At 40.0% G+C, this 16,194-nt stretch overlaps 1 protein-coding gene across 3 annotated transcripts in view; it reads left to right on the forward strand.

Annotated features, from left to right (window-relative positions):
* Positions 1-16,194, forward strand: part of LOC121940967 (transcription initiation factor TFIID subunit 4) — a 103,848-nt gene that overhangs the window by 37,811 nt on the left and 49,843 nt on the right. For all 3 annotated transcript variants that reach the window (XM_088080529.1, XM_042483653.2, XM_088080537.1), the window contains 3 exons: positions 2,609-2,778; positions 9,224-9,354; positions 14,848-14,973. In XM_088080529.1, coding sequence (XP_087936655.1) covers positions 2,609-2,778; positions 9,224-9,354; positions 14,848-14,973 — 427 coding nt within the window. The remainder of the gene's footprint in view (positions 1-2,608; positions 2,779-9,223; positions 9,355-14,847; positions 14,974-16,194) is intronic.

Here is a 16,194-nt window from a genome sequence, read left to right on the forward strand (position 1 = left end):
CATGCATACACAAAAGCACAGCAACACAAGCTCTGTCGCAACCAACATCAGTGGCATGAACATAAATGACTGTGGAGGTGAGCCAGTGAGTGGCGAGAGGCCACTCTGTGTGTGTTCTGTGGTTCTTTGTTCCCTCCGTCAAAGCCACTCAGAAAATCCACTGCTCGCTCTGGGCCAGTCCTGTAAGCACAACACGTCACCGCTCAGCTAATTCAGGCCAGAATCACAATCATTACTTGCCAAGTACAATAATTGTAGGGGAATTTGTTTCAGTGACAACTTGCAGAGAAAGTTAAAGCCTTGAAAGGATGTGGGGACCTCATTTACTGTCAAAAGCAATGACCCAAACACAAATTCTGCATGTTTACCCTCCTCTATGTCTCTGCTAATAAATAATAACGTGTAAACAGTGTGAAGTCAGCATTGTGCCTGTGAGAAACGACCAGTGCATCAAGAATATACAAAGCAAAGTGCGGCAAAGCAGTGTGCAAATAGGGTTTTGTTGACATTAGTATATGGCCAGATTCATCACAGCTCCGTGCCAATCCTCAGGAGCATCCTTACCGAGCTAAACTCCGTCCAAACGCTCTTCATCTCCCTGCCTCACAGAGCGCCGACACAAATAGACCCTGCAATGGGAATTCTGTGCCATTATGACCAAAGCATAGCGCTCTGTAACAAAACGAATGCATATTGTCATCCAAAGAAATACTCATGAATAAAAGCAGGAATATATTTTGATAATGTGAGGACATGAATACTGATATTAAGTAAGGGTTTGTGTGAGAGGCTTTTCCTCTATGCCCAAACGGGATTCTTTTTCCGTAATGGATGAAGCAGCATTGTGCCTTCTCTCTTTAGGATTTTTTTTCTTTTTTCTTACATTTTGTGAAGATCATTTCTCCCTGAAGGAGAAGACAGTGTAGATAACCCAACCAGTAGGAGTCGCTAATGCTGAGACAAGAACACAATCTCTAAAGACAGCTTCCCAAGTGGGCCTTTCCCTTGTGCCATCCGGGCGCCCGAATCAGTGTGCAACCTTCACTGACTTTAGTAACTTTAGTTTAACCTGAAATACCTTGTAACTTTACGGTATGTCTGTTGTGAATTGTCACGCTTCTTCAAATTTCCCACCTACATTTAGACGGTATAAAATATTTGTTTACCTAATCAATATCTGCCAAATTTGAATCCTCATCATCAATGCATCTTCTAAAGGAATACTTTGTACATTTTTAACCGGCTTTGTATCAAAAGAATGTGGTCAGTATGTGTAGATGAAATTCCCTCCATCCTACCAGTGCCAAGATCTCCCTGCTCATCTATTAGCTCAAGCTACAGATTTTTGCTGGTTCTAGGGCTCTTGCTTAAACTACAGGTTGTACTTTTGCATTTTCATATCCCCACCACCATAAAAAGAGTAGAAAGGCAAATTGAGAGAGAAAGAGAGACAATCCTCTCTTTCTCTCAAACTCAGACCAAACTCAGATCAAACTGCAAAACTAGGCAGTGCTGAGTAAATATAAACCAAGATTCTGTTACTGTGTCACCTTTGTCTCTCCTGAAATGTCTTCAGAAACATATTTTAGTGCCCTGTCTGGCTGTAATATAAGAATTTGTGAACATAAAATAGGTGCAGTACTGTTTTTTTTGTATTGTAAAAATGGAGGCTGAAAAAAATTAGATCAAACTGTAAAACTAGACAGTGCTGATCAAATATGAACCAAGATTCTGTTACTGTATTGCCTATTTCTCACCTAAAATAGTTTCACAAACATATTTTAGCTTACCATTTGACTGTAATACAAGACTGTAACTGTCTGACAGCCATAATGTCTCCTCCAAACCATACTATACACCGGACTATATGTATACATACATCCATGACAGCATGCTAAAAGTGAAGCCACATGGGCCAAACTAAAACCTCAAAGCACACACAAAAGAATGTTTATTTTAGGTAGTTCTCATCACACTGATATTTTTTTCAAGTGTTTAATTAGTTATTTCATGCTATATAAAGTATTTGATTTGATTGACAGCTTTGTGTGCCAGTTGGTGTGCTCCCTATCATTGGCGCTGCTTGTGATTGGTCGGATGGGTGTATTGGCAGGAACTCGATATTGCAGAGATTTCTAGTGCACAGCTTCTGATTCAAATAATGTCACCAATGCAAGATGGCAGTAGCCGTATCAGGGATATTTTTGGCTTCAATTTTATACGGAAGGAGAAAGTGGAGACACATCGTCCATCTACATGAACAGTCTGTGGTCAAAATGGACAATCTTGTACCATATCACCCCCCAGCAGGAGTGGTTAATTGGCCCAGTGCGTTCTTGTAGTGGTTAGGTTTTCTACCTCTTGAGCAAAAGTGAATGCCACAGCCCTTCTTCTTTGTTTTTCCTGGTCGCGTAGCAACAATTTAAAAAGTATTTGTGTGATTTCTACTGCATTGACAGACCGGTTTTAGGAAAAAAAACCCCACGTTTCCAGCAGTGCTTAACTTCCTTAATACTATTGCAAATGAGATCAGTAGTTGATGTTAAGTTAGAAGTTAATGTTTTCCATTGTTATGTTCTTTGCTAATCTTCTATCTCTCATGTTGCAGGGATGATGATGACATCAATGACGTTGCCTCCATGGCCGGGGTGAACTTGAATGAGGAGAGCGCAAGAATACTCGCCACCAACTCTGAACTAGTGGGAACGCAGATCCGCTCATGCAAAGACGAGGCCTTTCTCCATCCGGGACTGCTCCATCGACGAATTCTGGAAACAGGTAAGATAAGTGCACCTTCTTGCAATGTAGCAATGAATAGATGTAGAAACATATAACTCTTAAATGTTTGTAGCTGCAGTTGGGGAATGCTGGCCTCTCAGAAATCAAGCGGTTTTTATAGCAGCAGGAAAAATGCACCCCCCCGTCCTTCTACTCTAAACAACAAACCCAAAGCTGAAAATCCAGGCTGAAGCGCTGATGTAATCGCTAACTGTTGTCTTTTGTGTTCGGAACATGTTGTTTCTGTATTTATAGTGTCATCACTAAAGACAGTTTTGATTTTCTCTCCTTCAGTGGTTCAGTCTGAGCCTTTTCTTGTTTGGCCTCGGTTTAAATTTGATACACTTAACAATTCTTTCACCTCCTTTAATGAATTCTTCAGTGGCTGTCTGAACTCACTGGACCCCGGGCACACACATAAATACTTTATGGGTTTGTCTTTTGAAGGCTGGCTGTCAGATTGTCCTCTGGACTAAAGGAACAGAGTTTAGAGGAATGAGACTTGGCAGTGAGATTTTGATTCTTTCTCTCTTTTTAGTGGATCTTGACACTCTGACGGCACACAGTATTGCGTGTGCTAATCGATACAGGCGGAGAGGTCTTGGTTTGTTTGCAGCATCACACAAGAGTGATAGGGTCTTCATTACCTCTTTTTGCTACCGGCAGTCAATTTTATTGCTTGAAATATACTTTAGGCTCTGGCTGCACGGGGAGACCTGTGAAAAAGTATAATGAGCGTTATTACTCAAAATAAAACTGCGCCTAGCATCTTGCTTCTGTGCATCAGATCAAAAAACACACAGCATAATTTCACGTGACGGAGAGTCTAGCGCCCTCATCTTGTTTTATCTCAATTAAAGTATCTGTAGTGTAGCACGGAGGCCTGCGGGTCATGTTTCGTCACGTGGACTCTTGGCATGGTTGTTATCGAGTCACCTGGGGGCAGAGGGGTTGTTTAAAAATACAAATCTTTCCTCAGGGGGGGCACGCAGCATGATACAGGGCAGGAGGCTAGGGCGCCCCCTGCTGAGGAAGTGGCACTTATGCAGCTTTGTTGTGTCAGTGATTGGCCTCTCTGCGCTCTCAGCTGACAGCAGTCCGAGGGAGGCTCCCCTGGCCTGCCAGCTCCACTCAATCAGACAGCCCTGGGTGCACCTCTGTACTGTACAAGCACAGAGTCCGACTCTGCTCAGCCTTCTCATTCATTGCTGAACATCCCATTAAAACTTCACTGTGACCTCTTCTGCCCTCTGATTGCCCTCACAAAACAAGGGATTCCAGCGTCATTCTTTTCTTTGTTACTTTTTATTTTTAAATCAGAGGAGGTGTCCTGATTCCCCCCCCTTTATTTCTTTTTTTCTTTTTTGAATACTGATTCCATGAGAGGATGTTAGCTGCCTCTTTCTATCCCCTGCTTTATTTCCCTCTTTATGTCTCTCTGTGTCTCGTTTCCTCTCCTCTCTTATTTATCCCCTCCAAACAAACACTTGTGCCGCCCTCCTCTTCCCAAACCTCTCTCGCCTTCCCCTCACAACTCTTCAGGCTGGTCCTTGAGCTGAGGAGAGAGGGGGGGTATCATTTCTAAAGCTGCAAAACAGCACTCCACCCCCCCATATCAGGAACCAGAACACAGGCACAGCTGGAGCTCTCTAGAAAAGCTCCTCAAAGTAATGATAGTCCACTGATTCTTTGAAGGTACACACACACACACACACACACACACACACACACACACACACACACGCACCCACATAGGCTTATCACATGAACTTACACATGTGAACAGACACAAGAAGACCGATCTGACGTTGATACACAGAGCACATATGCAACACTGGCACACATGTCAGGGTATATACAGGTTATCATAACTACTGAAAATGTCTTAAACTGATCAGATTTTAAGACCTGATAATATATTAAAATAATTAGTGCACTGGGCCTGGATTATTAAAGGAGATGTGTGTAAAGTTCAGAACATGAATATAGCAGCAAACAACTATTTACTATACAAAGATATAGCAGATTAAAGGTGTCCTGAACTCACTACCTGTGAGTGTTGTAATCCCAGCGCCTCTGTCGATGTTGTGGTAGACAGTCACATGTGCATGTGAGTTCCCGTACTTGCATCCCACTGGCTAATCGTCATCGCTCTGCACTGCACTTAGGGCCTGTGTCCACCTAGGGTCAGATAGCATGTGAAAGGCATCTGAACACAGCATAAGATGATCCAGGTTTCAGAGGGTTAAGAACTGTTTGCAGACAATCCCCGCTCAGTCTCTGAATCACAGATATGCTCCTAATGTTGCAAATAGCTCCTGTAAGTCAGTATCATTCTCAAATATACCTTGATTACACAGTCTTATGGTTGAACAGAATGAATAGAATTGACTCGAGTAAATGGTTCATTCCAAAGTCTTCTCAAACATAACTTAAAACAAAGTTAGTACCTCATGCCACGCTCTCATTTTGTCAGTTTTACCACGAAGCTAGCGTGACCTCCTACTGTTGAACACGCAGGTCAACACAAGCATATCAGCCCTTTATCTGTAAGATATGAGCTCTGATATCTCTCTCTTTGTCAGAAATATCAGAAGGTGTTTAAACATTAAACAATGTGTCTGCTCTCTGGGTTTCTAATTTGTGCATAATCAGCTGATATTTTAATTACCAGTACAGCTGTTAAACTACAGTATCTTAATAGCACATGACAGCCGGGGAATGATGCTGTCACTTAGGTCTCAACTTTGCTCGACGCTGGTGTTTGCTGCTGGAGCTTGTTTGAGAGTAAATCATCATTTGAACAGACACTGGCACTAAATAATCAAATTGCAAGCAGCTCTGGATACAGTTTTTCTTTTTTTCCCATGGCATGCTGTGGCATCTACTCATAGATTACATTAGTATTACTAAGACACAGTAGGAACTCAACATAATTTGTGTATTAATTTTTAATCCCTCTGACAGTACGTTTTTTTTTCCCCTCCTTTTTTTGATTATTTTTTTTATTTTACTTAAATTCAGTTCCTGTTGACATGTTAAGATGAATCAATTCATGCATAAACCCCTTAAACAAAAACACAAAAAAATCATGTCTTATATTGTTAATCTGTCTACGGGTGTTTTAGGAAGTACTCACTTGGAACACCAGAGTGCACACACTTTACCGTTCATAACTATGGATCGTTGTTGAAACGTACTGTTCTGTTATTCAGAGCACCACACTCTCGGAGCAGCAGAGCACCAAGCAGAGGGAATGTGTCATCAACTTAATGGTTCGTAAATTCATGTAGAAATAGAACATAGTGTTTCTTGGAACAACAGCGCTCTCATGTGAGTGTAGAGCGTCCGATTGTATTTACGAATGCACCCAAGGTAGACACATCTGAAACGTCGCATGGATGTCAGAAATATTTTCCCCAGCATTAGCAAAGGTTGTTGCCAGTGGCTGCTTTTCTGAGCCATTTGTTCCCGTTTGGCAGTACATTTGACGCTTGTGTCGACTGTAACAAGCTGAGTTTGTCCTGATCAGGATGAAGATCAGCACGTGCAAGTTTGAGATCAGGGTTAACCTCCAAAAAAAAGGTGAATTGCTCAGTTTAGGTGAGGCTCCCCCTCAGCAGCTCAAAGAGGAGTTTAGGTATCTCAGGATCTTGGGGTATTTTGTGCTTTTGGGTAGAGAAGAGAAATAATCGCACAGTTACAGGTATTATAGACACAAACGTGTATAGTTGGGTCATTCAGGACCTTTTCCATGTTCACCGCAAGCTACCTTTTAGGGGGACCCTTGTTGCTATGGATACCATTCAGTTCTATACTAAATAAATATTCAAGTTACCAGGCCTCAATGCAGATTGTGACTCTGTGTTGGATTTCTTGAGGTTGTCTGTTGCGTTTAAAGTGATGAGCAGACTGCAATGGCATCAGAATGTGTAGTGTAAACACAATTTTGTCACACAGAAAAACTAAAAAATATAATCTGTCATCAACCCTATTATTCTCTGTTTATGTATCTCCTACCTGATAAATCAAAACATTACAGATATCTTCTAAGAAGTGTTATCTTGATAAGATAAGACTTAATATCTACAACTCCACATGTAAAAAGGAATATGTTGACATATATGTTAAATGGAGGATGGGCATGCAGATCTCTATATTACATTGGGTTTTTTAATATGCCAAGGCCTTCCACATGTGCATTCATTAATCAGTGAAAATGCACTGCCTGGGTGAGCTCCTCCTGCAATCTTAAAGTATATTGTGTCTTTATATTTCTTCAAAGTGGAATCATAAAGATGAATATAATCTTATCTTAACGTCTGATGGCAGATCTCAAACATACAGGCGCCACACTAGCAGCTCTGTCAGACTGTATTTAGGCACAGTGCTGCTTTGAGCTAAATGCTAACATCAGCATGCTAACATACTTACAATGACAATGTTACCATGCTAATGTTTAACAGTATAATGAATACCATGTTCATTATCTTAGTTTGAAGGTGCCAGGTTCCAACTCAGGCTTGGGGCAATTCTGTGTTGAGTTGGCATGTTCTGCCTGTGCTCGTGTGGGTTTTCTGCAGGTTCTCCGGCTTCCTCCTGTAGTCCAGAGACATGCAGGTTAGGTGAATTGGTGACTAAATTGCCTGTGGGTATGAATGGTAGTGTGAATGGATGTCTGTCTATGAACCCCTTTTTACACAGAGATCTTGTGATGGGGAGCAATGAAGACCTTTCATTATTGCATTGCTTTTTCATACGGCACCAAATAACGCTCATATAACGCTGCCCCCGTGTGTGATTGTGACCCTGAATAAAATAAGTGTTTACAGATAATAGATGAAAGGCCTGTTTTAATTCAGCATGTTAACACACTAAAACACACTAATATTTACTTATTAGTACCAAACACAAAGTGCAGTCAAGGCTTATGAATGTAGCTTTGTTTTGCAGGTGTTTTCTCAAAAAGCCAAACACATTTTTTTTTTTTGCTGCTGGATAAAAAGTCATGGTGTCATTCATGTGGCAGTTTATTCTGAAGGGGAACATGAATGTCCAAATTTCATGGCAAAATTTTTTGAGAGATTTCACCAAGAACTGCAAATGTGAAACTCGTGGTGATGCCATAGAGGAGATGTCATGGGATTTCCCAAATTCATTAAAATATATTGTCTGGAAACCATGGATATGAAATTCCATCCAGTAATTGCTGAGGTAGTTCAGTCTGGACCAAAGTGGACAAACTAACCCACAGACTGACGTTGCAGTCCCTAGAGCCATACCAGTTGCATGGAAAAACAGTGTCCAACCAACTGAGATGTTAAATTCTGTAGTGCAGGTTATTCCTGTTATGATTTCTGTCTTGCTGAGAATAAGCGAAATATTCAAGCTGTCCAGTTCATTAGTCTGTTTCTAGCTGTGTTATACGTCCTTTTTTTCTTGGTGAATAATAGTGATTTGTATCAGTACAAGTTCAAGAATATGTTTTTGCCTCAGAGAAATGTGGCTCTCTGGCTAAGTCTCTTAAACTTTCTCTGAAATATTAATGTCTCTGAAAGATCTTATTTTTCAGGAAGCAGAAGCCTATTAGTGTTTTGCTTTGACCTTGTGACATTGCCACATGTATTGCCACTGTAATTATAAGGCTAACAGGGCTCCCTCCATCCATTTCAAAGCTTGAGCGGATGAGGAGTATATGTATTGTTCAGCTGATTTAAATAATTGGTGTGGTTTACTTAAAAGGGTGCCAGAGAGAAAATTATGGTAATGGAATAATTTAAAAGGAAGTTGGAAACAGATAGTAACCCTACCAAAGTCTGTCCTCCTCTCTTTTGTTATGACTTCAGATGAGTTTTGCTCCAAGGAAACTAAATTATCCTGCTCCTATGAAAAGAGATGGTCAATGTCGTTTACACACTCGAAGGAGCTTAGCTAGTAAAGCCACTCTGGAATTTGCACTAAGACTGTGAAACAAATTAACTTTTCCGTGTGATGAGTCCTATTTCTGGGAGTTAATTGCATGTACTAATCCAGACAGTTTTTCTGTGTGAATGTGTGTGAGAGTACAGTAGGTGTGTTTGTGTATTTGAGTGGAGAATGATTTTCTGTTGGTGTGTGAAACAATTACCCTCTACCTGCTTAGCTGTTGTTTTTCTTGAAACGGCAGATAGTGGGAGAGTGAAGTGATGATAGTCCCTATTTATCTCTTTAGTAAATTTGAATGAATAAAAGCTATATTGTAAAACTCCCAGGTGGTTAAGTGGAGGATCAACATTTTAATGGCGACAGAGTGAGGTGAGGTGAAAGAGAAATCTGCTTTTAATTATGAGAAGCAAAGATACTAACTAGCTGTTGAACAAAAGGGGTGTCGAATTGATATTAATATTATTCTGATTGCAAAAGTGTCCTGAATATGTTTGTGTATGTGTGTGTGTATTCTTCACAGCAAAGAAGTTTGGAGTCACGGAGGTCCCTATGGAGGCAGTGACATTCATCTCGCACGCCACACAGTCTCGACTTCGAACTGTGGTCGAAAAGGTTTCTGCCATCGCACAACACCGACTGGACTCTTGTAAGGTAGGTAGAACGCAAACAGAAATACACACACACTCACACACACACACACACACACACACATGCAAAGTAGAGATGTCTAGAGCTGGTTTGAGTCTACGGATGGGACAGTAGACAATTCTATCACAGATGATGTTTAAAAAAAACACCTGAATTTCCTTTATCTTGATAATTGTAACTATCGTGTCCAGGAGCAGCTAAACAGACTGCTGGGCAACCAACAATTGAAGAGAAACAGGTTTTTTTTTTTTTTTTTTAAAAAAAGATCTTAATCAAGCAATGGCATATTTCATTTAGAAAGATACTTCATTTTTTTGTGTAATTTTTATCTGGTCTGTTGGAGCCATTCAGTCATTTTTAAGGCTAATTGCTGTAACTTTAACATTGCCTGCCACATTTTTTTTAAAGCTGCTCAGCCTACTGGCTAACATACAGCCTACACAGGGAAAAACTAATATTCAGTCTGCAAGCATCTGTGGGCAGGATAAAGTCATACAGTGTGTTATTGAACTTTATGATTAATGGCCTTGCATTCACTGCAGCCAATCAGCATCCCTTCCTCTCTGCGGCATGTACTACTTTGGGCAGCTATGGCTCATTAACTGCAGGGTTGGGGGTTCGTTTCCCAGCTCCCCCCAGCAACATGTTGAAGTGTTCTTAAGCAAGACCTTAACCCCAGGTTGCTCCTAATGGGCAAGCCAGCGCATTACAGGACAGCAAAATGTGGAATAAACTGTGTAGCTGGTGTTCCAATCAAGTGGCAAGCTCTGCAGTTCCTCTTATGGCCACTTGAGGCTTTTGACTTTACAGCTGAAATAAACATGTTTACTGCCTGGTACAAAAAACAGTTTTGCTCTCTGTAGGTATTTTAACTCTAAGAGGGTATGTCTGGATATTTCTATAATTCACCCATTTTATATTTTATCAAGGCCCAAAGTAACGCATATTGAAGGGTGGGGCCACTTAAGTGACAGGCCGACTGCAAGGCTGTCAATTCTGGTTCCAAAAAACAAGGCAATGGCCAAAAAGCCAAACTCATAGTTTCAAAATGGAACTACGATCATTATTTTATACACTCCGGTTCAAATTTGCTGTTATCACTTGAAACACTCTGAAATTCTGAAAAATTGTTGCTGAAAAAGACAACATACTTATTCTGTTGCACAAAATCTGTTGGTTCGTTGCCACATTATTATGAAGTATCATGAAGAGCAAGTAAGTATCATTAAGTGGTAGATGACATCCATTTCTAGCATACGGTACAACTCTGGTTATTTGAACATTGTCACAACACACCAAAGCTTTCATTCTATTTGGATTAACAGCAAATCAAGTATGTTTACATGCACAAAATAGTCATTTTTTTGCCCTTTTTCAGAAAAAGACAATATTCCTACCAAGCTGTTAACATGACTAATAAAAATTAATATTCCACTAAAAGTCCTGTTTACATGCAGCTCTGCATACTCCAATTAATGTGGCCTAGCATGTCGCTGGAGAAGTAGAACAACTGGAGCCACTTGTCTTTTTGCTTCTTTGCATCAGGATATAATTTTTTCACAGTTTCTTAATGGTGGCAGACTTGTTGGACTCCCTCTTTCCTTCCTTCACCTTTCTAAAAAGGTCTGTGCTGCAGCATTTGCACATATTCAAAAACCAGTTGATTTAAAAGCAGGCGTGTTTCTTCCTCTGCCCAAAAATGTGGGGTTTTCTTTTGCATACATCTCTAACCCACAGCCTTGCGAACTGTTGGTGAGTTAGTTTGTGTATAACGTATCCATGGCATCGCACAGAGTCAGCTGTTAACAGATAAGAGGCTATGTGTCTCAAACTGCAGTAAAAACCCCAACAGAGATGCATACTCGGAATTGGCTGTATACATACTGAGATAATGCTCCTAAAACCAGAGTAATACAGGCATATCCCACATGTCTTAAACGCAAAATGCTAAATTCGTCCTTATTCGGAATATTTAAACAGAATATGCTGTCCACATGACCCTCATCAAATTTAGAAAATTGTTATACTCGTATATGATCTATTGGACAGAACAAACAAAATGATGTCAAATTGCAAATATATTAAGGGAAATATACAGTAAATATTGGTTTAAAACTCAGGGGGGGATTTTAAATCACTCAAGTTGAAAAACAAACTTCATCAGGACGTCAAAGCACACACATACCTAAACACACAAACTCATATATGGGCTCCTACAGTTCCACACAGACACACAGAAGCACTTTTATCTGATACACTCACAGACAAAAATGGGACTGTGCCACCAACATAAACACATAAAAGTTAATATGAAAAGTCTTTTTACCTTTAAGTTGATAAACAGGAGAGCTCAGACTTTTCAGTTAGTCAGCCAAAACTTGAGGTGTTAAAGAACTTCTAAGTGCTCATCTGCGTACACCTGCGTGCTTTTCTCGTTATTGGTGACTTTATCTCTCATAGCCCTTGAATGCAACCATATAACCGCATTTAATTGGTGTACATTAAAGCGCAAATCCATCTCCACTACGAGCCTGAATCTTGCCGTTGTTGGGAGAACTGGGGGGAAACTTTGAAAATGTGTTTTTCCCTGACACCAAGAGGAGAGGAAGAGGAGGAGGGAGGAAGAGCATCGCTGCAGCTAGCTGTCCCCATCTTGTTTGGTGCTTCTTCTTCTATTCGTTTCCTTTTTTGTGGTTTTGTAAATGAGGTGTGTGCATGAGAGAGGCAGGGAGCTCTGTGAAGCCACTCTGTTGACATCAGCGGAAAAAAAAAAAAGAAAAGACCAAAAGACAAAGCGGCCTTAAAGAGCAACCGGGCTTCGGCAGCGGCGGCAGGAGCTACGGCAAGAGTGCAGGCTCAGCGCTGCAACAAAGAGGAAGGGAGGCTGGATGAGAGAGAGAGGGAGGGGAGGGGGGGGTGGAGGGGTGCTGGCGATGAGCCTCCTCTGATGTGTCTTTGTGCTCTGTGCCACCCAGCGTCTCTCATCCACTCATGGAAACACACACGCAGACTTGACACACACACACACACACACAGACAGGAAAAGAGGGTTATATAGAAATCAAGTTCAAGAGGAAAACAGAGCTGCATAGGAGACATGCACACACAAACATGTGAAATAAGCAATTATCCTATTAACTTTTGATGACCTACAAAAGTTGTTTTTACACTTGCCTTTCCATTTCCCCAGTGGGAGGTGGTGAGCCATGTGCAAAGAGAAGCCTCGTCTTTAAATAGAGAAAGTTAGTGTGTTCAGGTCTGTTGATGTGTGATCAGACCGCTGGTGTTGCAGATGATCTCTGTCTTAAAGTCTGTTTAACCAAATGTAGTTAATGAAGATGTTTTTTAAAAAAATTATTATCAGTAAAGCATTGCTTTACTTATTTATTGTAATATTATAATCGATTTTAATTGTGATGGTAATCTAATTAGTTTTTTTTTGTTTGGCAGCTTTACCACTATGTCATTGGCAAGGACACAAAAAGCGCTTTCACCACAATTACAGTCAATGCATACAATAAAGTGTTTCATTCATTTTGTATCAGAAAAAATGTATTCAATTTTTCCAGTGCACAATAATTAAGAACTTAAAAACAGCTAAAATACAAAAATAGCAGAAAGCTCACACTTGTTATCACCTTCTCAAATCTTCTCACACAATATGTGTAATTATTTATTTATTATCACTCTTAACCGACTCAAACATTTTCTCAAGTACGCTTCATTATGATCACACACATCTTGTTAGACTATTTTTTTGGCAACTGTCTCATGCCGTGCCTCGTCTTTTTGGCAGGACAGTTTTTCTACATATTGTCAAAACAGAAAATGGCATGAGTACTTGCATTCATTGTAAAATCACAGTTGACAAAAGACATGATAGACAATTTTATAATCCTTTACTCCTTTTTGTTTGGGTCATTTTTCAAGCAAATTAACAAAAAAGTCATCATTTTAAATTGAGCTATGATGGCTATACAAAAAAAGGAAATTTGAAGAAGTCACCTAGAGCTCTGCCAGATTGCCCTGTGCGGTATTCACAGGGCAATCTGGCAGAGCAGAGAATGAGAATGATTGAATCAAACAAAAAAATATTGTATTCAATTAAAAAACAGTAACTATAAAAGAGTGATATTATCAGAGCTGATTATTCAATCAGTCTTTTGCAATTTTTTTTTCATTAATATTGTGAGAACCTTGAAGTGGAAACAGATAACTTTTACGGTCTTTCCTGTTGTTTCTCAATGGTATTATTGTTGTCACTGCTGTTGCAAAGACAACCAGATGGCTTTCTCTTTTCCTTAAAGTCCTATCAGTGAAGTTCTTTTTCTTTTGCTGAGTAAAGTTTCCACAGTTACATCAGTTGTTCAGCTGTATGCCATTCCTCCTACTGAGGACAGTAACTGCAAAGAAGTTACACTCAAACTCTGAACTGAAGACAGCTACCAATAGCTGAAACAATACCATTATCCTGTTTTGGTTGCACAGTAGTTGGCTGCACTTCTGAAAATCAAGCTGTAAACTGAGCCTTCATTTTCCAGGGAGATTGTACCCAGTAGTGAGAATAGCATAGTTAAAGCACTAAACTTGTCTATTTCTACTTTAACCCTTTGAAACCTAGATAGGCATCACTTTTATTGTTGCATTTAAAAGCCTTTTACATGCACTTAAACCTTTCAACCTTGAGCAAATTGGCTTAATTTCTTTCAAAAACATAGGAAAGAGTCAGTGAGCAACTTGACATGAAATGCCCTGCATTTTGCAAGAAATTAGGAGATTTAGAAAAATGTTTTTAAACCATGTCTGTATTTTGTAATAACATGTTACTTATTTAAAATGATTTTTTTTACAGAATTATTAGATTTTTTAAGCACTTTTTTATTGAAGTCAGTTCCTTGTTGTTTTTTTTTACTTTCCCACTTTTTGATTTTTATTATTTTTTATTTGCCTATTTTCAGGTTATTTTCATTATTTTTTTTATACTAATATCTAGCTAATTTCACTTTCTTTCACAAATTTTGGGGTAATGTTTTTCTTAAGCTGGTCATTGTCTTCTTTCCATGATTTTGAAAGAAATTAAGTCAATTTACAGAGGTTTTGAAATGGTTGAGGTATGACAATAATTACTCCGTTTTATCTATAAGTTGACCCTAACTTTTTGCTTTACATACAGATTGAAGAGATGGTGGACAGTTCATGACTCATCTTAGCAAACTTGGTCTCTTCAAGTCTCAAGTTTCGCTATTTTATGTCATTGATGTCCGATAGATATTCTACTTCCATTCTCTATTCTCTTGGGTGGAGAGGATGTTTTAGTGCTTTATTTACAGTAGATGATTTTTGGTTTTGAGATATGTTTGTATGTACAGATGGACTGAGGGCTGCACTGAGGTTCTGAAATTTGTACCAACAGCCTCAGAAGCAGCTACTGAATTGGACTCCAAGCTTTTTTCAACCGTTGCCGTCCCAGTGATTTTCTCTCTATCTCGTTGTCAGGATGATGAGTGTTACGAGCAGTCCGCAGACGTTCGCTCTCAGCTTCGCTTCTTCGAGCAGCTGGAGAGAATGGAGAAGCAGAGGAAGGACGAGCAGGAGAGAGAGATCCTGTTGAAAGCCGCTAAAGTAAGTTATTGTCACCTCACCATCTTTCTGTGTGTGCGCGTGTGTGTATGAGTGAGAGAGAGAGCTGTTATGTCCCCATGCAACAGTGTGTTTTTGTGTACTGCAGTGTGTATGTGTGTGCATGTTGCTCCTGCGCAGACAGATGAATTAGAGTGTGACACCAGTGGATGAAGTGACCTCCGTGCGTCCTCCCAGGCTCCTGGCCCCAGGGCTCCTCTGTCCTGGCACTTCCTCACCGGACACAGCGAGGGGGGGGGGCTCGTACACTACGCAACCTCCATGCTCCATGCAGCACACACACACACACACACACACACACACACACACACACACACACACACACACACACACCCATGTACAAACTGCAAAACATACCTCTATCACAAGTCTTGACAGCTCAGGTGAAACAGAGCATCAGTTAAAAAAAAAAAAAAAAGTAAAGCTGTGTCAGAGCCAGCATGCTTTTGTTCTTTCAAACTGTCGATGTACATCACAATATGTAAAGTAATTTTGCACACAAAAAGTATTGCATTTTCCGAACAGCAGTAACAGAGATTTCTTTGGATTAAACTGTATTAGTCGTGAACAGTTAGATGTTTAATTTAAACTTTTGAACACAAATAAAAAAAAAAAAGACATATGATACTGGCTGCACTGCATGATACAGATATTAGAAACAACACAAATATACTAAAGCAATAACCATTTAGTACCAAAGACTTTTGCACTGTATACATATTATTTCCTTTTCCAAATTATCTCAGATTGCTATGTGTTGTCCACGGTTATCAGGAAAAAATGATCATTGTATGAACAGAAGCATTAATTACACAGGTTTGGTGAACTAGTGTGCACTGCATTTTAAAGGGTAACTTTGGTATTTTTCTCAAGTTCTTGTGTCTAAGTGGCCAATAGGAACAACATTTTTTGAAATCGGTCCATTAATGAGGGAGAGTGCTGCAGAAGTTTTTGAGGTTTCTAAAACAAAGAAACTGGTTGCAGTGTACCCACTTGGGGCATTTGTGCACTGTCAACTTTCAGCCACGAAAAGTCTTTGTTTTTTGCCACAGACAGGCTCAGATTAGTCTTCTATGTGTCTGACAAAATCAAAGGATCCTACAGAGATACACCATTTTGTTAAGGAGTGGGGTCCTTTTTGTTTAACCAGAAACAGCCCTGGAAATGCCATTGCCAAACTCACCACACTCTGCGAGCAGTGAA

The sequence above is a fragment of the Plectropomus leopardus genome, chromosome 1, assembly GCF_026936395.1.
Source record: "Plectropomus leopardus strain MGB_pleo_1.0 chromosome 1, ASM2693639v1, whole genome shotgun sequence".
Taxonomy (NCBI): Eukaryota; Metazoa; Chordata; class Actinopteri; order Perciformes; family Serranidae; genus Plectropomus; species Plectropomus leopardus.